The 21,290-nt window shown below is 40.1% G+C and overlaps 1 protein-coding gene across 50 annotated transcripts in view; it reads left to right on the top strand.

Annotated features, from left to right (window-relative positions):
* MAP4K4 (mitogen-activated protein kinase kinase kinase kinase 4) overlaps positions 1–17,796 on the top strand; it is a 162,592-nt gene extending 144,796 nt beyond the window's left edge. For 23 of the 50 annotated variants that reach the window (XM_058428176.1, XM_058428179.1, XM_058428194.1 and 20 more), the window contains 7 exons: positions 24–167; positions 5,550–5,684; positions 8,196–8,296; positions 10,109–10,258; positions 10,800–10,959; positions 11,819–11,958; positions 14,209–15,834. In XM_058428176.1, the coding sequence (XP_058284159.1) occupies positions 24–167; positions 5,550–5,684; positions 8,196–8,296; positions 10,109–10,258; positions 10,800–10,959; positions 11,819–11,958; positions 14,209–14,292 (914 nt within the window). In that variant the 3' untranslated portion in view covers positions 14,293–15,834. Of the gene's footprint in view, positions 1–23; positions 168–5,549; positions 5,685–8,195; positions 8,297–10,108; positions 10,283–10,799; positions 10,960–11,818; positions 11,959–14,208 lie in introns of all 50 variants that reach the window. The other 27 variants (XM_058428192.1, XM_058428201.1, XM_058428191.1 and 24 more) reach the window with 2 other exon arrangements.
* Positions 17,797–21,290: the final 3,494 nt, after the last annotated feature.

The raw sequence follows: 21,290 nt of genomic DNA, 5'->3' as shown, positions 1-21,290 counted from the left end.
GCCTTTCTGTGTCCCTGAAACAGGAGTGAATTTGCTAGTGGGTACAGAGAGTGGCCTGATGCTGCTGGACAGAAGTGGCCAGGGGAAGGTCTATCCTCTGATCAACCGAAGACGATTTCAACAAATGGACGTACTTGAGGGCTTGAATGTCTTGGTGACAATATCTGGTGAGTGTTTTGTAAAGCAGAATATGTGACACCATCTTAACAATATTGTAGCTTTACACACTAAACTTCAGTTAGCTCATTCTCTGATGTACTGGCTAAATAAAGTACAACCACATTGAGACTTGACAATAATGTGAGCTAAAGATGTATTCAGAGGTAACAGACATGCACATTTGATCTCTGGCTCCTCTGAAAGCAGTCTTGAGAAGCGTATGAATGTGTTCTTTCTCACTGGCATCTCTCACTGCCCTCTCTGCCCAGTTGCTTGTTAGATTTCATTTGCCTTATCCATTATGTAGGTCTGTGTCCACTCCTTTCTACCAGACTTTTTTTTTTTTTTTTTTTTGAGACGGAGTCTTCCTGTGTTGCCAGGCTGGGGTGCAGTGGCACGATCTTGGCTCACTGCAAGCTCCGCCTCCCAGGTTCAAGCAGTTCTCCTGCCTCAGCCTCCCGAGTAGCTGGGACTACAGGGAAGTGCTACCACGCCCAGCTAATTTTTGTACATGCAAAAGGAAGTATTCTTCGCCATTATTGTAAAAGTATTGTATTATGGTTTTTATTATGTGAATTAACACAATTATGTCTCTTATTTATTTATTTATTTATTTATTTGTTTATTTATTGAGACGGAGTCTCACTCTGTCACCTAGGCTGGAGTGCAGTGGTGCGATCTCCGCTGACTACAAGCTCTGTCTCCCAGGTTCACACCATTCTCCTGCCTCAGCCTCCCGAGTAGCTGGGACTACAGGCACTTCCCGCCACGCCCAGCTGATTTTTTGTATTTTTAGTAGAGACGGGGCTTCACCATGTTAGCCAGGATGGTCTTGATCTCCTGACCTCGTGATCCACCCACCTTGGCCTCCCAAAGTGCTGGGATTACAGGCATGAGCCACCGCACCCGGCCAATTATGTCTCTTTTTAAGAAGAGCATTTTTCTTAGTATAAATTGTATAATATAAACTTCTACGGGAAAACAACTATGAGAAATAAAAAGTAAAATCATCCAGAGATCATATCTTTTAACTTTTATAAGTTTTTAAATTCCAGCTTTTTAAGCATATACCACACTCACTATATACTTAAGGGAAAAAATCTGCATAAAAATGGTTATACAATATTTCAAACATACAGGGGATAATAGGAATAATGGCACCCAAGTACTAACTGTAACTAGCTGGTTTGAACAGTTGTTGCAGTACACTGTTGTACATACAGTCAGCGTCCCCGTTCCTCCCACATCTACCTGTCCATGGCAACCTCTGTCCTGAAGTTAGGGTGTGTCCCATCCAGGCCTGATTGTCCAAAACACGTAGTCTGCTTTCTCCACGCCATTGAACATCCTTCCATGGCCTCCATTTTATATGGCTAGAGGATGTTTCCTTGCACAGATGTATTAAAATGTGTTTATTTATCTTCTCTTGTTGCCCTTTAGGTATATTCCCTTTTTTCTCTGATGTGAACATTTTTCACAGATATCCTTGTAGCTTACTTAACCTTCAGGCACATATCATGTTGCATAGATCATAATTTCCTAATAATTAGTGTTATTGCTTGGTCAGATGGCATGCAAAATTATAAGACTTTAAATGAGTCTTATATACCACTATTTACAGTCACTTATGATATTATAATCACTTATGATACCACCAGTGATTTTTATTTAATTATCTGCTTGTTAGTACAAGCTTGTTATGTAACATATTTACTTGAAGTTATTTTACTTCTAATACATGCTTTTGGTTGTTAAGGAGTTTCTTGAAATGCAAAAATTTCACTATTTATACTTAAATGAGGAAAACAGCCATTTAAAACTAGAGTGCTGATGGATGGTAGTTTTTTAAGTTGGAGAAAACAAATCTGCATTTAGTGATCCAGTGAAACATGACAATTCATGGGGATCAATAGTCAGCTGAGACCAGGTGCGGTGGCGTATGCCTGTAATCCCAGCAATTTGAGAGGCCAAGGCAGGAGGATTGCTTTTGCCTGGGATGTCGAGGCTGCAGTGAGCTGTGATAGCACCACTGCACTCCAGCCTGGGTGACAGAGTGACAGCCTGCCTCCAAAAAAAAAAAAAAAAATTAATAATCAGCTGATACCAGTAATCATTTTTTGGTCTACTTTTCTGTTTTTTTTTTTTTCCTTCCTTATTAACTTTTAATGGTTTTCACAATCATAAATGTAGTACATGTCAATTGTAGGAAGCTTCAAAAATAGAAAAAACTTAGGAAAAATAGAACAAAATGTCACCCCCATCTCGGAGATAAACTCTTATTAACATTTTATATTTCCCTCTCCTCTTTTCTGTAAATATATCTCACAAGATGGAAACAAAACATTGTATATAAAATTATGTGGTCTTTTTCTTCTCTTAACATATATTGAATAGTTTCCTGCAAACAATTCCCCAAAAGTTAAAAGGATTATACTGAAGTATGACATACACAGAAAGTACAGATAAGCATACAGCTCAGTGAGCTGTCACACGCAGAATCCATCCAGATAGCCCCACCCTGGTGAAGACATGAAACATTGCCAGCACCCCAAAACTGCCCTGTGAAGCCACCCAGGGACTGCCCCCAGAGGCAAGCACTGTCCAGACTTTGAACACGTTAGGTTGATTTTGAACTGATTTTATATAATGGTAAAACAGTATGTGTTCTAGTGACAGCTGCTGCTTTTTTTTTTTTTAAGTAGACTTTTTCTAAACGTTTTTGCAGTATTTTGCAGTTTAGCCATTCTGAAGGAGTGTAGGAATTAATAGGTGTATCTCATTTTAATTTGCAGTTTCCTAATGATGTGTGGTACATCTTTTCTTATGTTTGTATATCTTCTGGTGAGGTATTCTATCTTTAATCCATTTTGTAATTGGATTGTTGCTTGCTTATTGTTGAGTTTTAAGAGTTCTTCGTGTATTTTGGATCTAAGTCTCTGATCAGGTATGTGTTTTGCAGATATTTTCTGCCAGTTTGTGGCTTGTTTGTTCATGCTGTGGAATGATGTCTTTTGCAGAAGAGAAGTTTTTAATTTTAGTGAAGTCCAACTTACTAGTTTTTTCTTTCATGAATTGTGCTTCTGGTATTGTATCTAAAAAGTCATTGCCAAATCCAGAGTCACTTGGATTTTCTTCTGTTACCTTCTAGAATCTGCTTTATAGCTTTGTGTTTCACATTTAGGTCCACAATCCATTTTGAATTGATTTTTGTGAAAGTTTCAAAGTTTGTGTAGATTTATTTTCTTTTGCCTGTGGACATCTAGTTGTTTGAGCAGCATTCATTAAAAAGACTAACCTTTCTCCATTGAATTGCTTGTGCTCCATTGTAGATTACTGCTATATTTGTATAGTTCTATTTTTTTTTTGAGACGGAGTCTCAATCTGTCACCCAGGCTGGAGTGCAGTGGCAAGATCTCAGCTCACTACAACCTCTGCCTCCCGGGTTCAAGTGATTCTTCTGCCTCAGCCTCCCGAGTAGCTGGGATTATAGGCATGTGCCACCACGCCCGGCTAATTTTTCTGTTTTTAGTAGAGACGGGGTTTCACCATGTTGGTCAGGCTGGTCTCAAGCTCCTGACCTTGTGATCCACCCATCTCTGCCCCACAAAGTACTGGTATTATAGGCGTGAGCCACCGCGCTTGGTGTATGGTTCTATTTCTGGGCTCTGTTTCTTCCCATTTATCTATTTGTCTCTTTTTGTGCTAATAACCACACTGTTTTGATTACTGTAGATTTATAGTAAATCTTGAAGTCAGGTACTGTCAGTCTTTCGACTGTGTTCTTTTTTAATATTATGTTGACTGTGTTGGGTCTTTTGCCTCTAGAGTCAGCTTATTGATATGTACAAAATAACTTGGGATTTTGATTAGAATTGCATTGACTGTGGATCAAGTTGGAAAGTACTGATGTCTTGACAATATTGACTGTTCTATCCATTAACATGGAAATCTCTCTCCATTTAGTTCTTTGATTTCATCAGAATTTGTAGTTTTCCTTAAATAAAACTAGCAAAGGGCTAATTTTATTAGATTTATTATACCCATTTTGTTTTTTTGAGTACTAGTATAAATGGTGGTGTAGTCTTAATTTCAAATTCTAATGATTTGTTGCTGGTGTACAGGAAATACAGGAAAGTGACTGACTGTTTTATTTTATTAGGCTTGTATCCTGCAACCTTGCTATAATTCTTGCTATAATCGCTTATTAGTTCCAGCAGGGTTTTTGGTTGGTTGGTTGGTTGGTTTTGGATTTTTTTTGGTTGATTCTTCAGGATTTTCTACCTAGACAGTCATGTCTTCTGTGAAGAAAGACAGTTTTATTTCTTCCTCCCCAGTCCTTGTACCTTTTATTTCCCTTTTTTGTCTAATTGCATTAGCTAGGACACCCAATATAACATTTACTAGGAGTTGTGAGAAGGGAAATCCTTCCCTTGTTCTCTATCTTACGAGGAAAGCATCTAGTTTCTTGCCATTATGTATGACATTAGCTGTAAGGTTTTATGGTAGATGTTTCTTGTCAAATTGAGGCAGTTCCGCCTCTATTCCTATTTCCCTGAAAGTTTTTATTATAAGTAGGTGTTGGGTTTTGTCAAGTGTTTTTCTGCATCTGTTGATATGATCATATGATTTTTCTTCTTAGCTTGTTGATGTGAGTGTGTGGCTGACTTTGCCCACCATCATTTTTGTTGTTGTTGTTTGTAGCTGTAGTTTCTCTTTATTCCTTTAGATGACTACACCACAATGTATTTACTCATTTTACTATCCATTCAGACATTATTGTTTCCTGTTTGGGGCTATTAGGCACCATGCTGCTATGAAAATTCCTGTTGGTGTACTTGGGGGCATACACATACATTTATATTAGGAGAGAGATTACCAGATCATACGTAAGGTATGCACATATCCTACTTCAATAGATAATGCCAAACTTACAAAAACAGTTCTAACAGTTTACAACACTAGTTTCTGAAGTTTCTAGTTGTTCCACACCTTGCCTACCTTTGATATTGTCAGTCTTTTAAATTCTAGACATTCTGATAGGTGTATGAAATCATCTTATTATTGTTTTAACACACGTTATTACCGTTGAGAACGAGCATCTTTTTGTGTGTCTGTGAGATCACTTCTTTTGCAAAGTTCCAGTTATAGTGGCATGTCCAGTTTTTCTATTGTTATCTCCTGTTCTATTTGATTTATAGGAGTTCTTTACATATTCTGGATATGACTCCCTTGTCAGCTGTTTCTGTGGTACACATCTCCAACTTGTGACTTGCCTTTCACTAGGTTTAAGTGCTGGCCTTAAGTGATTGATTTCCTTTGGTTACTATTGTTATTAATGATGAGACCTACTTCTGAATATGCATGTAAAATATTTATATTTATTTTGCTAGGCAAAAAGGATAAGTTACGTGTTTACTATTTGTCCTGGTTAAGAAATAAAATACTTCACAATGATCCAGAAGTTGAGAAGAAGCAGGGATGGACAACCGTAGGGGATTTGGAAGGATGTGTACATTATAAAGTTGGTAAGTTCTAGAGGCGTCATATTTCGTTTTTCCAGAGTTTGATTAGAGTTTGAATTTTAAACTGTAAATTTTCACAGGTTTTTTTGAAGTTTGTAATAATAAACTTGTTTCTGAAACACGTGGATCATTTCTGGTGTTCTGTTTCCAAGGCACATTCTAATCTTGAAGTCTCATCTAGACATTGTCTTACTCCCTCTGTGCACCTATATGCGTAACAGAGTTCGTCCCTGCAACTCACTCTGCCCTCAGTCTCCCCCACACTGTGCATCTTGTGAGAGTCTTTCCACTCCTCCTCTTTGACAGTCCACATTCTTCTCCTCTGTAAGATGTGGTTCACAGTAACCTCTTTAAGGAAATCTTGCCAGTGGAAGCCAGCTGACTTGAGTCCTTTTTTTACATGCCAGGCTTATTCTCCCCTTAAAGGTCTGGAGGTCCTTGGCAGGCACTGATAAGAGTGTTTGAGAGTTTGACTCAAGGGCTTATGGCCTGCCATTTTGAATTAAGTGCCTGTGCACAGCTACTATGCTCCTCACTAGTAAGTGAGCCCAGCTGGCCAGTCAGTGTTTTATGGCAATTGTATTGTTTTTTCTCCTTGGCATGAAGCAGTGATTCTCACGAAGTAAAATCTCACAGGAACAAAACCAAAACTCTTTTTTTTTTTTTTTTTTTTTTTTTTTTTTGAGATGGAGTTTTGCTCTTGTTGCCCAGGCTGGAGTGCAGTGGCACGATCTCAGCTCACTGCAGCCTCCACGTCCCGGGTTCAAGCGATTCTCCTGCCTCAGCCTCCTGAGTAGTTGGGATTATAGGCACCTGCCACCATGCCCAGCTAATCAAAACAATTTTTTTTACACATGAAAAAAAATACTGGCATTAATGTTACATATACGGGAGAAATAATGGACCTGAGCCAAATTAAAGTTTTATAGGAAAGATGTTACAGTCTAACAGAATTTAAACAGGAAGTTTTTCTATATACCGAAAACTGATTAATGTTACAGGCCTATTGAATGTTTGTTTCTGCTTGCGTGTTTTCTTTTTTCTGTGTTTATGAAAATATATACCTCATCAGTTCCTCTGTTCCGAGGGATGTTGTCATGCTTGGCATTGTCTTGTTCGTGTAGTCTGTTTGCATCCCTCAGCTCATGGGTTAATGGTGATTGTGGGAGCTGCCTCAGTATCTCAAACAGTTCTAATGATATGGGAAAGTAGAACTATCTGCTTAGGATAGATTTTAGGATTAGGGTTTTCTGTGTTTATGTGAAGTATTTTTATGTGTTGAGGTATAACTAAAATCATGTAAGGCTAAATGTGATGAAACAGCTCATAACAGATGAAATGTACATGAATAGATTATCCTGCAGGGGGAGCAAGAGGCAGACGGGTTAAAAGTCTGTTGGGCTTTTCCCCAGAACAAAACAGTAGGCCTTCAGGCCTGTCACTTGTGCAGAATGAATCACAAGTATTTTCAGGAGATAAGTGTGGGTAATACCATTCATTCATTGTCATTATGGTTGCCACCAAGAATAGGGAGCTATTTAAATGTATATTAAATTAATAAAAATTAGGTAAACCTTAAAATTTAGCTCCTCAATGGCACTAGTACATTCTAAGTGTGCAACAGCCCCATGTGTGTAGTGGTTATCATATTAGTACAGATACGGAGAATTTCTATCATCGCAGAAGTCTATGAAACAGTACTGGTTTTGTCAGACTCTTATAAACCTTTTCGTCTTAATGTTCGTTTATTGATTTATTTAAACAGTGGTAATATATAGAGTTTAACAAGGGGAGTTATCAGGTAACAAGTTCTCGCTCATGCACAAAGAAGGAATCAAGTAGCAGTGTGATGTTAGCTTGTAAAGAAATCATGGATCTGCATTAGTAAGTCACAGGTACTCAAGGACCCCTGGGAGTACCTGTTTTGGCAGAGTTGCCTGGCTGTAAGGGCACCAAAATAGCTATGGGAAGGAGGCAGTTTTACTACTTCTGTAGATCAGGAAATGGTCTTAGTGATACTTGGACTTGTTCACAGATACTTCTGTTGGTAGAATTCAAGACTTATGAATATTTTAGTATAAGCCTTTTTTCTTCCTCAGTCTCTGTGAGCCCCATGCAGGACTAGGGAAAGTCGTAAGGAGGACCTTGGTCTCTCTGTGTGTTTCAGGAGTCTCTTGGCTGATGAATCATGTTGTTACCCATTTGGAGTAATACTAAGCCCTTGAAGACTTTAGGTGGTATACCTGGCATTGTCCTTGATTATAAAATATCTTGGAATCTATTACAAGAAGATTAGGATCATTAGTGAAAGTACTCATTGATGGTCAAAATACATTAAAGAGCTGGAAAAGGAAACTGTGAGGTGTGATCTCTCTCTGAATTTTTCCGCTGCTTGTTTGGATGAATGAATAGAAGGCATATTTATAAAGTTTGCAGAAGACAGCTAAAACAGTGTAGAGGGCTATGTTGATACTGACCTGTGCTTCTCTTGCTTTTTTATTTGCTGCTTTTCAGTAAAATATGAAAGAATCAAATTTCTGGTGATTGCTTTGAAGAGTTCTGTGGAAGTCTATGCGTGGGCACCAAAGCCATATCACAAATTTATGGCCTTTAAGGTAACAACATCAAGTGAATTTAAAAGTAGTATTGGCCATTCAGGCTGCAACCAAGAGTCAGGGAATACGTTTAAAAAGTCTGAATGTTAAAATTGCTAATATAAAAGCTATGTGCTAATATAGCATATAACTTTATCATAAGAAACCATTTCTAATGTAATGTAATAAGCTTAGTTAATCTGCTTTCTAAGCCCACAGAGTGAGAAGGAGAGAGAGATAAATGTTGGGTAGACACTTTAATCGATGTGGCAATGTGTTAACAGAGGAAAAGAGAACAGCACTTCCACCCTTCAGTTAAAAAGGTGACCTTCACCTGAGTCATGGATGCGTGTAAAGATTTAGATGTGTTTTTGATAACAAAACTGTGTCTAACGGGCAGTTTTAAGGTATATCTGTTCATAAAATACTAATTAAAAATTAAATTACAGAAATTCTAATGACAGAACATTATTATATAGTAAGTGAAAAAAGTTAAAATATTTCATATGATTCCATTTTTGTTTCAATAAAAAACTCAGATATAACATCTGAACTAATGTATAAATTAAGATGTTTTTGCCACTTTGCATGTATACAGTTTTAGGAAAGTAAATGATTGAGTACTTAGTCTTAAAATTAGGACCGTTTTCATTTGTGAGTTCACAAAAATACTCATGGAATTTACAAATATACCTCACATTGCCTGGTGATTGGCTTTTTAGAATAGTTTTTTTGTATTTTATTGAAGGGGTAAGTTTCATTTATTTGCAAAATTTGAATTTTGGATTGCTTACTGCTTGATTTCCCAGTGAAGCAGGATAGATGGAGTTACAATATTTCCTTAAAAAATAAATCCAAGTGTTACTGAATAAAGAGAATTGGTTATACAGTTATATTATCTTCTGAGATCTGGCCTTAATATCCTTTATATACTAGGTACCGTACTAGTTGGTTTTATACATATTACCTTATTTAAAGCTGCTGTTTCATTATCCTAGTCTCATGAACTGTGGCTAGTGATGTCAATGAAAAACGGAGACCACCAGCACAATCCAGGCTGTTGTAGCACGTACAGCATTTTCACCATTTTAGTCTAGTCAGAAAATTAGAGATCTTTATAGTTCAAGTAGCTACTAGTATGATAATAGTGGTACAATTTTCAGTGTGTGACTCCTACAATTCCTCTCACTCTACTGTGCATTTGAATAGTTGAGTAGTATGCTTAGGAAAGTCCTCACTATTTTACTTTGCATGCTTTTCTGATCAAGGCAGCCAACAGCACAGTAAGTGACAGAGCAGAAATCTTGATCTGGAAAGGGAGATTTGGAACATAACTTCTGGAAGAAGTGTCTTCTAGATGCTAATTAACAGGCAAAAACATAATAAAGACTAATTTTGTAAAGTATTGTTGCCTTACTGTTGTTGCCAGTGTGGCTCAGTAATTGAATAACTGAGTATGTTGGGTCTTCTCTAGTTTGATCTATTAGAAGTAAGTTCTCCGGCCGGGCGTGGTGGCTCACGCCTGTAATTCCAGCACTTTGGGAGGTCGAGGTCAGCAGATCAAGACCATCCTGGCTAACATGGTGAAACCCCGTCTCTACTAAAAATACAAAAAATTAGCTGGGCGTGGTGTCGGGCACCTGTAGTCCCAGCTACTCAGGAGGCCGAGGCAGGAGAATGGTGCGAATCTGGGAGGCGGAGCTTGCAGTGAGCCAAGATGGCGCCACTGCACTCCAGCCTGGGTGACAGAGCAAGACTCCATGTCAAAAAAAAAAAAAAAAAAAAGTAAGTTCTCCTTCATCTTCTCACTTCTCTCTTATGGCTTCTTTGCAGTCATTTGGAGAATTAGTACATAAGCCATTACTGGTGGATCTCACCGTTGAGGAAGGCCAGAGGTTGAAAGTGATCTATGGATCCTGTGCTGGATTCCATGCTGTTGATGTGGATTCAGGATCAGTCTATGACATTTATCTACCAACACATGTAAGAAAGAACCCACACTCTATGGTTGGTTGACTGGCTTCATTTTGTTTTGACTTTTTTCTTTACTCTGCTTAGTGAACTAACACAGGCAAGGATTTATTTCCCCTTGGTGTGGGGGTGAGTATTTAAATGATATGCAATTTTCAATAGCTCCATGCTCTTAGACAAGTGGAAATCCATCTTCCTGGCTCTGTGGAGCCCTTGTGAAAACCTCTTAGCTCTTGCTTTGACTAACATGGGATGGATTTGGGGCAGTTGCTGGCAGGCCAGAATATCCCTGGGTTGGGAGTGGTTCTCAACTGGATCCCAGCATCCAATGTTTCATGGGCCTCAGGAGATGTGAGTCAGTAGAGTATATTACTGGGAAAAGGCAGAGTTGGGGGATATATATTGCATGAGTATTCTAAAATGTTAATCTAATTGCTGTATTTATCACCAGAGATATGGTACCAGTGCATTCACCAAGAGTCTTACTGAGCACTTGCACAGGGCTGAAAATAACCACAGACATTCTTCCCTGTACTTTGTTCCTGTTTTCCAGATCCAGTGTAGCATCAAACCCCATGCAATCATCATCCTCCCCAATACAGACGGAATGGAGCTTCTGGTGTGCTATGAAGATGAGGGGGTTTATGTAAACACATATGGAAGGATCACCAAGGATGTAGTTCTACAGTGGGGAGAGATGCCTACGTCAGTAGGTATGGAGAACTTGGGGAAAGGCAGCATTTGTGAAAGTGGAGCTGTGTCTGAGACTGCATTTATTTATCATGCTGATTTTGTATGTCCTTCAGACCTTTTGGCTACCATTGAATAGAGTGGTTGGCAGTGTAGATGGTGGAAAGTTAGATTGTAGGCCGTGGAAATAGTCATAGGTCTATTTTAGAACAAAATCCAAGTAATTATTTTCTACTTTAAAAGCCCTATTATTATAATCTCTCATTTAATCCTTAAAACATCCAGAGGAAAATCGGACATGTTTTTGTTGACCACTTTGTAAAGGGAGACAGAGAATTGGTAAAGAGACAGAGAATTGGTAACGAATTGGTAAAGGGAGACAGAGAGAAAGGGAAGTTATTTGCACAGAATGGTAGAGCCGTAACTACAAACAGCCTTGTGCATAGTTTTCTAGTTTGCATTCAGTAATAAAGACTGACAGTTGACATTTTCATGGGTTTCTATTCAAAACTATCTTGGTTTTATTGTAATTAAGTCACTGTCTCTGATCACTCATGATTTCTCTTCCCTGCCGTCTCTCATGACTGGATTGATAAAAATCTGTGCACTAAACTCTAAACTCAGTGGGTAATTTTTCTAGATAGGCGTGAAAGGCTAAGGAAAATGAAATAGATCAACCACTGATGCAAGTAACTACTTCACAGGATAGACAAGGTGGTTACAAAGGCAGAGTTCCTTGAAAACAAATCTTTAAATGCTAGGCATTTAAATTTTAAAAAGATTTAGAAGTATTAAAATACATTTTTATTTATCACATAAGCAACATCTTTTCAGGGCTGTTTCCTTATCTTTAATGGTTTACAATTTTTCTCTCCCCAAAAGCATATATTCGATCCAATCAGACAATGGGCTGGGGAGAGAAGGCCATAGAGATCCGATCTGTGGAAACTGGTCACTTGGATGGTGTGTTCATGCACAAAAGGGCTCAAAGACTAAAATTCTTGTGTGAACGCAACGACAAGGTAATAGTTTCCTCATGGATTCTTTTTAGTTACTCTATCTTTTAATAATGGCTTGTTTTCCATGGAGTTTGATGATTAATTTCCTTGGAGTTTTGATAAAAATAATCAAGGAACTTTTTAAACGTTGCTTTTTAGTCATGTTTGTGAGGATTGGGGTATGTTTTGCTTTTTGCTATGAGGGGATAGAGATATTTTTCTCTGTAGAAATTAACATATTTGGGTTTTGCTCTGTATATGTATTTTTAACTCTGTTAGATGACCAGTCTAGGCTATAATTAGTTTAGAGACAGGGAAGATAAAAGCTGCCAGTTTAGTTGGCTGGAATTCTTTTGTGAGTGGAAGGAACCACCGTGCGATTTGGGTACATCAAAAGGTTCCTCTGACCTGATGTGTGTCAAGAAGATGCCCCTTGTTAGTCTGTGAGTGGTGAAATTGCTTCCTAGGTTTGCATGTCAGAAATGTTTCACAGTAAAAATCATCTTATGCAGACATAACATACCTCCTGCACCAGAGACCCCATGGCATGACACCCCCTTTGCTTTTCAGAACTGGCCATACCACTCCAGGGACGATTCCTGTGGCACCTTCCTCCCAGGAAGTCCCTTTCAAACCGGCTTTGGAGTGGAGCAGATAGATGGCCAGGGGTGTTGACCCATCCCTGTTTGCCAAGGGAGAAGGCATCGAGGGTGGAACTGATTTTTACTAAGCCTACCCTTTCTTTCTTCTGCCCAGTCAGACAAAGGCATGTCTGACTACCTAAGGCAAGACACCACGACCTTTGAAACTTGGCCCTGAAGAACGTTTCCACCTTTTGCCTCACATTGACAGACTGGCAGTCAGCCCAGTTCTCAGATTTAAACATTTAATCATTTAATGCAAGAAAGAAGAAGCTACACATCTGTCCTTGCCAGCTGGTCCTGCTTGCCTGACACATCCCAAACACAAAGTCGCTTCACTCCTACCCACTGTCTTCTGCAACCCTACAACTCAGTTTCAAGTGGAGTTTTGCCTACAGATTATCTCCCAAATCTGTGACCTTGAAAATCTCTACAGCTCAGACCTAATTCAGGATTTTGTCAGCTTGTTGGCTTATACTTTCCTAAGTATGTTTACCATAGCTGCAACTATAACATTCTTTGAATTTCAGGCATTTAAATATTTTTATCATGCGTGTCATGTCCTTTAAGATTTATTAATAAGGGGCACAAAAGTTCTATTTGCACAAAAATTCTATTTATAGATTATATGAAGTAATTAGTACATTTTTTGTTGATTTTTAAAAAGAAATTAGGTTGTTAAGGAGTCTTCCCTGTTGCTCATTGTGTTTTTTAAAGACATTTATTTATTAGAAGGTGTTAACAGTAGAAGTGGAAAGAAATAACTCTTCAGAAACATCCATTTTTTTCCTTTGTGGTTTCACAATATGCCAACGTGTAAGGAGTTAGTAGTAACAAGCCTGAGTTGTAATAAAAATTGGCTACAGATGGTCACTCCTTACAAATTATAAATTGATAATTGCCCCAGAGGTTTTTGTGGGTTGTTTTTGTTTTTTTGTTTTGGCGATGGAGTCTTGCTCTGTCACCCAGGATGGAGTGCAGTGGCGTGATCTCGGCTCACTGCAACCTGCGCCTCCTGGGTTCAAGCAATTTTCTGCCTCAGCCTCCTGAGTAGCTGGGATTACAGGTGCCCACCACCATGCCCAGCTAATTTTTTGTATTTTTAGTAGAGATGGGGTTTCACTATCTTGGCCAGGCTGGTCTTGAACTCCTGACCTCATGGTCTGCCTACCTCGGCCTCCCAAAGTTCTGGGATTACAGGTGTGAGCCACCGCGCCAAGCCTTTTTTTTTTTTTTTTTTTTTTTTGAGACAGAGTCTCGCTCCGTTGCCCAGGCTGGAATGCAGTGGTATGACCTTGGCTCACTGCAACCTCCACCTCCTGGGTTCAAGTGATTCTCATGCCTCAGCCTCCCGAGTAGCTGGGATTACAGGTATGTGCCACCACATGGTATTTTTAGTAGAGACGGGTTTTGTCATGTTGGCCAGACTGGTCTGGAACTCCTGGCCTCCCAAAGTGCTGGGATTACAGGTGTGAGCCACTGTGCCTGGCCTCAGAGTTTCTTCTGAAAAGGTTCTTTGGGAGTCTGAGCTTCTCGTACTTGACAGTGTTGAGGATGATGGTGGCTTAGATTCCTTGGCTGGAGGTGCTGCATGACCATGGTAACCATGCCCTCTTTGTTCTTGCTTTTGCAGGTGTTCTTTGCCTCTGTTCGGTCTGGTGGCAGCAGTCAGGTTTATTTCATGACCTTAGGCAGGACTTCTCTTCTGAGCTGGTAGAAGCAGTGTGATCCAGGGATTACTGGCCTCCAGAGTCTTCAAGATCCTGAGAACTTGGAATTCCTTGTAACTGGAGCTCGGAGCTGCACCGAGGGCAACCAGGACAGCTGTGTGTGCAGACCTCATGTGTTGGGTTCTCTCCCCTCCTTCCTGTTCCTCTTTTACCAGTTTATCCCCATTCTTTTTTTTTTTTTTCTTACTCTAAAATAAATCAAGGCTGCAATGCAGCTGGTGCTGTTCAGATTCTACCATCAGGTGCTATAAGTGTTTGGGATTGAGCATCATACTGGAAAGCAAACACCTTTCCTCCAGCTCCAGAATTCCTTGTCTCTGAATGACTCTGTCTTGTGGGTGTCTGACAGTGGCGACGATGAACTTGCCGTTGGTTTTATTGGCAGTGGGCACAAGGAGGTGAGAAGTGGTGGTAAAAGGAGCAGAGTGCTGAAGCAGAGAGCAGATTTAATATAGTAACATTAACAGTGTATTTAATTGACATTTCTTTTTTGTAATGTGACAATATGTGGACAAAGAAGAAGATGCAGGTTTAAGAAGTTAATATTTATAAAATGTGAAAGACACAGTTGCTAGGATAACTTTTTTGTGGGTGGGGCTTGGGAGATGGGGTGGGGTGGGTTAAGGGGTCCCATTTTGTTTCTTTGGATTTGGAGTGGGGGGTCCTGGCCAAGAAAACTCAGTCATTTTTCTGTGTACCAGGTTGCTTAAATCATGTGCAGATGGTTCTAAAAAAAAAAAAAAGGAAAAAAGAAAAAGAAAATGTGTGCATTTTGTATAATGGCCAGAACTTTGTCGTGTGACAGTATTAGCACTGCCTCAGTTAAAGGTTTAATTTTTGTTTAAACCTTGAAGTGCAACAACAGTTTTACCACAGTCTGCACTTGCAGAAGAAAGAAAAAATTCAAACCACAGTTTATTTTTTTTTTTTTTGCCTACCTCATTGTTCTTAATGCATTGAGAGGTGATTTAGTTTATATGTTTTTGGAAGAAACCATTAATGTTTAATTTAATCTTAATACCAAAATGACCAGATTGAAGTTTGACTTTTATTGTCACAAGTCAGCAGGCCCAAGAACTGTCCATGAAGATGGGAAATAGCCTTAAGGCTGATGGAATTTACTTCCAAGTTTAGAAAGCAGAATGCTTTGTTTTCACCAGATTCGCCATTAGAGGTTGATGGGGCAACCGCAGCCCATGACACAAGATCTCGTTGTTCTCGATGTAGGAGGGTTGGTAGCAGACAGGTGGTCACATTAGAATAGTCACACAAACTGTTCAGTGTTGCAGGAACCTTTTCTTGGGGGCGGGGGAGTTTCCCTTTTCTAAAAATGCAATGCACTAAAACTATTTTAAGAATGTAGTTAATTCTGCTTATTCATAAAGTCGGCATTTTCTGTGTTTTAGGTGTAATATCGAAGTCCTGGCTTTTCTCGTTTTCTCACTTGCTCTCTTGTTCTCTGTTTTTTTAAACCAATTTTACTTTATGAATATATTCATGACATTTGTAATAAATGTCTTGAGAAAGAATTTGTTTCATGGCTTCATGGTCATCACTTAGCTCCCCTAAGCATGTTACCGTCTCAGAAAAGGATCAGGACTCCATGTCACAGTCCTGCCGTCTTACTTTCCTCTCATCGAGTTCTGAGTGGAAATACTGCATTATGGCTGCTTTCACCTCAGTCATCAAAAGAAACTTGCTGTTTTTTAGGCTTAGTCTTCTTCCTTTGTGGTTAATTTTCCTGTATATTGTGAAAATGGAGGATTTTCCCTCTGCCCCCACCCACCTAAACACAGCAGCCATTTGTACCTGTTTGCTTCCGATCCCCTTGGCACCCACTCTGGCCTCTGTCAGTTTCCTGTTCCTGGTTCCGTGTTTTTGAAAAAGGCCCTCCTTTGAGCTACAAACATCTGGTAAGACAAGTACATCCACTTATGAATGCAGACACAGCAGCTGGTGGTTTTGTGTATACCCGTAAAGACAAGATAAGCTGAGAAGCCTTACTTTTTGGGGAAGTAAAAGAAGATGGAAATGGATGTTTCATTTGTATGAATTTGGAGCAGTGCTGAAGGCCAAAGCCGCCTACTGGTTTGTAGTTAACCTAGAGAAGGTTGAAAAATTAATCCTACCTTTAAAGTGATTTGAGGTAGGCTGGATTCCATGGCCACAGGACTTTAGTCAGAATTAAATTCCTGCTTGTAATTTATATTCATGTTTAGGCTTTTCATAAGATGAAACATGCCACAGTGAGCACACTTGTGTACATATCAAGAGAAGAAGGAAAGGCACAGGTGACTGTGGCTCCTTCCCTGGCTTTAAAGAACAGTACAAGGTGGGCAGATGTCTTTGAAGAAATGCTCAATGTCTGATGTTAAGTGGGAGAAGGCAGAGAACAAAGGAGTGGCATCATGGTCTTACATTATCCAAAGACTTGAAGCTCCATGTCTGTAAGTCAAGTGTTATCCAAAAAAATGCAAATGGTGTTTCATTGGAATTACCAAGTACTTGGAACTTGCTGGCTTTCCCATAGGTGGTAAAGGGGTCTGAGCTCACACCAAGTTGTGCTTGCCCCGCTTGTGCAGCTCCAGGCACCTGCTGGGCACTCACACCAAGTTGTGCTTGCCCCGCTTGTGCAGCTCCAGGCACCTGCTGGGCACTCTCGTGGTGTTTGTGGTGAACTGAATTGAATCCATTGTGTGGTCTTAAGTTACTGAAATTGGATCACCCCTTGTCCCTCTCGGCGGGGACTTCCTGGTCTGTGCTTTACTTGGCTTTTTTCCTTCCCGTCTTAGCCTCACCCCCTTGTAAACCAGATTGAGTTGCTATAGCTTGATGCAGGTACCCAGTGAAGTTTCTCCATAAAAGATTGGGAGTCGTTGAAATGTTTAGATTCTTGTAGGAAAGGAATTACTTTTTCCCCTTTTACAGGGTAGTGACTTCTCCACAGAAGTGCCAATATGGCAAAATTACACAAGAAAACAGTATTGTAATGATACCATTACATATGGAACATTGAACTGTTAGAGGAGTGCTCTTCCAAACAAAACAAAAATGTCTCTAGGTTTAGTCAGAGCTTTCATAAGTAATAACCTTCCTGTTTTAAAATCAGAGTAACCCTTTCTGTATTGAGTGCAGTGTTTTTACTTTTTTCTCATGCACATGTTATGTTGGAGAAAATGTTTACAAAAATGGTTTTGTTACACTATGTGCACCACATATTTATGGTTTATTTTAAGTGATTTTTTTATGGGTTATTTAGGTTTTCATCTTAGTTGTAGCACACTTACCCTAATTTTGCCAATTATTAATTTGCTAAATAGTAATACAAATGACAAACTGCATTAAATTTACTAATTATAAAAGCTGCAAAGCAGACTGGTGGCAAGTACACGGCCCTTTTTTTTGCAGTGCTAACTTGTCTACTGTGTATTATGAAAATTACTGTTGTCCCCCCACCCTTTTTTCCTTAAATAAAGTAAAAATGACACCTATTTTATGTGGCATGAGTTTCAAATATGTTCTGACCCTTCAGAATGTTTCCTTCCTGTGAGGATCCACATTTTATGCATACCTGCCTACCCTGAGCCAGAGCAGGCTCCTGTATTTTGCTATTTCAGATGACAGGGGCTTGCCCAAGGCCAGGTGTAGATTATGAAAGTAGCAAATGTTTGTCTAAAGATCTCAGAGATGAAGTGGGAGATGAACCTCCATCACCATGTTCCTGAAGACAATATGGAGTAAAGCTGGTCCTTTAAAGAAATAATGTCGCATTTTTGCAGTTTTGAATTTGGATCAAAAAGTACAACAGCATGATGTCTGTAATAGGACAATTAAAGTAGCTCTTTCTCAGTTTGGTGCATAAATACTAACTTGGGTTTAATAATTGGAGCCCCTTCAATGTAAGGTCATTGTGTCTTCAGCGCTGGGATTCCCCATCAACCCCCCATAGGCCTGGTAGGCATGATCCCCGTCGGGCAAATCTGGGGCCATGCTCTCAGTGTTGGCACCTCATCTTATTCTGCAGGGCTGCCTGTGCTGCATCATCATCATTTAGGTATATTAATAAACCACTTCGTGCTTCATCCTAGAAACATGCTATCTCTCTAACAGGAAAATAAAATTATAACTCCTTAGGCTGTCAGATGAGTAAGATTTTTCTTTTCCTACTTGGTGTGTTGCAGTTGGTGGATGATTACGAATAAAAATCTAGTGGAGTTTTCTTGGGACCATCATGCAATCCTCCTGTTCCAATTTTCTCCTCCACTGGTTGAGATTTCACTTAATGGAAGCAACAGGGGATCCAATCAAGACCCTTCAGCCAACACCAGCTCTTGTGTTTTGGCATCATATTCAAAAATACAGTAAAATTGGTGCATTCTCTGGCATCTACTTCAAAAAAAAAAAATTCATGCTTCATTTAAGCAGAAGTAGCTAATGTATTTTATAAAGCAAAATGGCTAAGGAATCAAAACTTGGGGAAAGTAGTTACTATATTTTCTTAACGTGAGAAGATAGGCACTCAAATACTGTGTTCCCATACCTGGTCTACCTCTCCCTTAGGTTAATCAGACTGTATCCTTGTGTCAAATTCTTCCTGAAACAGTCTCATCTTTGCCTCTGTCCTGCCCAGCTTCTTTGCTGTTATCTTGTTCACTGTTTCCTAATGGATACATAGCCTGCATATTAGCCGAGATTGTTTCTCAGATTTAACCACTTACTAAATTCAAACTCTGCTCCTCCTGAACTACCAACCATGCTGGCACAGAGCAGGCACTCAGATTCCCTGGCTGTTTGCTTAAGTAGCATGGGATAACTCCTATGTTAATCCAAGGGAAAACCAGCCTGCCTGTCCAATGTGGGACGGGCAAGGAAGTGCTGTCGTCTTCCTCTTCCTTCCAGGTCGTCCTTCCAGGAAGTGCTGGGGAAGTGTAGTCCCAGGAGGGCTGCATAGCTCCGCTGCAGTGGGCATGGGCCATCCTGTCCCATAACAGGTTCCTGGTACTTACCAGTCCCTCCAGCTGGAGCTTGGTGTTGGAATAACACTGCAAGGACTCTTGATTTCTGAGACCAATCTAGTTGGCTTGTTTCTAAGAAATTTGGATTAGCTATTCCAGCACAAAGTGACTTTTAAAAAATACTCATTTCTATTTTGGCCGAAAGTGTAAAATTCAGGCAAGTTACTCACCAGAGTTCTGTGGAGGAATGCGGACAGAGCTGACCAAGGCCATTCTGCTCTTACCCTGATCTAACAGCCCTTAGAAACTAACATTAAGCAACTGTTCAACAATAAATGGTATTGAATACTTCTTGATTCTTTGAGATACAATTCACATACTGCGTAAGTCACCCATTTAAGTAGACAATTGGGTGGCATGTAGTCTATTCAGAATTATGTGTCCATCACTAACAATTTTCCCATATTTTTATTACCCCAAGATGATACTCCACACCCCTTTGCTGTTATCCTCCAATCTCCGCCTCCCTCCACTCTGCCCCCCCAAGCTTTAGGCAGTCCCTAATCTACTTTCTGTCCCTATGGATTGGCTGTTGCGGACATTTATAGAAATGGAACCAATCACCATGTGGCCTTTTGTGACTGGCTCCTGTCATGTAGCATAGTGTGTTAACAGCTCATCCATGTTGTAGCACGTGTCAGCACTTCATTTCTTTATATTGCCATCCTTGGTTCTTAATCTGTGTTCCTGGTGTTCTACTTCAGGTTCAGGGCCAACTAACTCACTGACAGCTAGGTCCCCAGCCTCAAAAGTTGCAGAGTTAACCTTTCAACCCTCAGGGGAAACAGCCCCAAAAGCAGCTCCAGAAATGGGTTCCTGCTAGGTGTGTTTTCAGTTTAAGCTCTTAGAAACCCAGGGATCCCTTTCCACAGATGATCTTGATGCCAAATGTAGGCTTATCATAGGTCAGATGCAGCGAGTCAAGTTTTGGAATGGGGTACCATTCTGGAAGCACAGTTGCCATCATAGGCCCTGCCTGCTGTGGAGAGCAAACCTCCAACCTGGAAAGGTTGGGACCTGTGGGCGTTCTGTCCAAATCTTAAATCAGGGTTCTGAGGTTGTCCCCTCTAACTTACGTGGGCTCACCCCTAGGAAGGGACATAGAGCTGGCTTTGCTGAGCTGGGATCCGTTTCTGATCCTTGGCAAACACATGGAGCTGTCACATTTCACAAGGGCCTTGTCCTGTTGGCACCTCATGTATCTTACTGGCATAGAGCACATTTCCTCAGTGCTGCCTCCTGGAAGGCCTGACTGACCCCAGACTGTCATTTGCAGTGTACATCATTGAGTAAGTGTAGACACTAGTAAACTTCTGGGAACTTGGTGGCATTCTGGTCAATCTAGCCAGTTGAGCAACCACTGTGTGCTGAGCACAGTCTTAAGGTATGGTGCTCCTTTGGGGAAATGCAGAATTAACTAAAGGGGTTACTTGGAACAGTGTATTCTAGATGTTAAAGCAGAGCCTTTAGTAACTGTGTATAAAAGAGACTTAACACTTTTAAGCTACAACAGCATGCAGCTGCTAGAATAGCTGGCGTGAGTTTGAACTGCATGGATTACGAAGTAAGAGATGACCCCCTTTGGTGGTCAGGTCACACTTAGATACACTCATAGAGGGACCACCGGTAGCCTCATCGCAGGAGAGGGACACAGGACAAGGCTCCAAATTAGATCCAATGAAGATGGGCCAAAAGAAAAGAAAATAATTGGTAGAAGTAAGCATATATTCCTTTAAAAATCAAAATATTCAACCCTGATCAATCCATCCTGCTTTGGGGTAATTAACAATGATAGCAATGGGATTTTATGTGTATTTGCTACGCACCAGGCCCTGTGTGCTAAGGGCTTTTACGCTTGCCTTCTCAGCCTATAGAAGAGGAGACTCAGGCTACCCATTTGTTAATTTAAACTTATTTGGAGAGACACAAATGCAGGAGCCAGAAGATAGAGCTAGGAAAAGTAGGTTGAG

The sequence above is a fragment of the Hylobates moloch genome, unplaced genomic scaffold, assembly GCF_009828535.3.
Source record: "Hylobates moloch isolate HMO894 unplaced genomic scaffold, HMol_V3 SCAFFOLD_15, whole genome shotgun sequence".
In the NCBI taxonomy this organism is placed as follows: Eukaryota; Metazoa; Chordata; class Mammalia; order Primates; family Hylobatidae; genus Hylobates; species Hylobates moloch.
The sequence above is the reverse complement of the archived record's forward strand: the minus strand, read 5'-3'. Positions and strand labels throughout refer to the sequence as shown.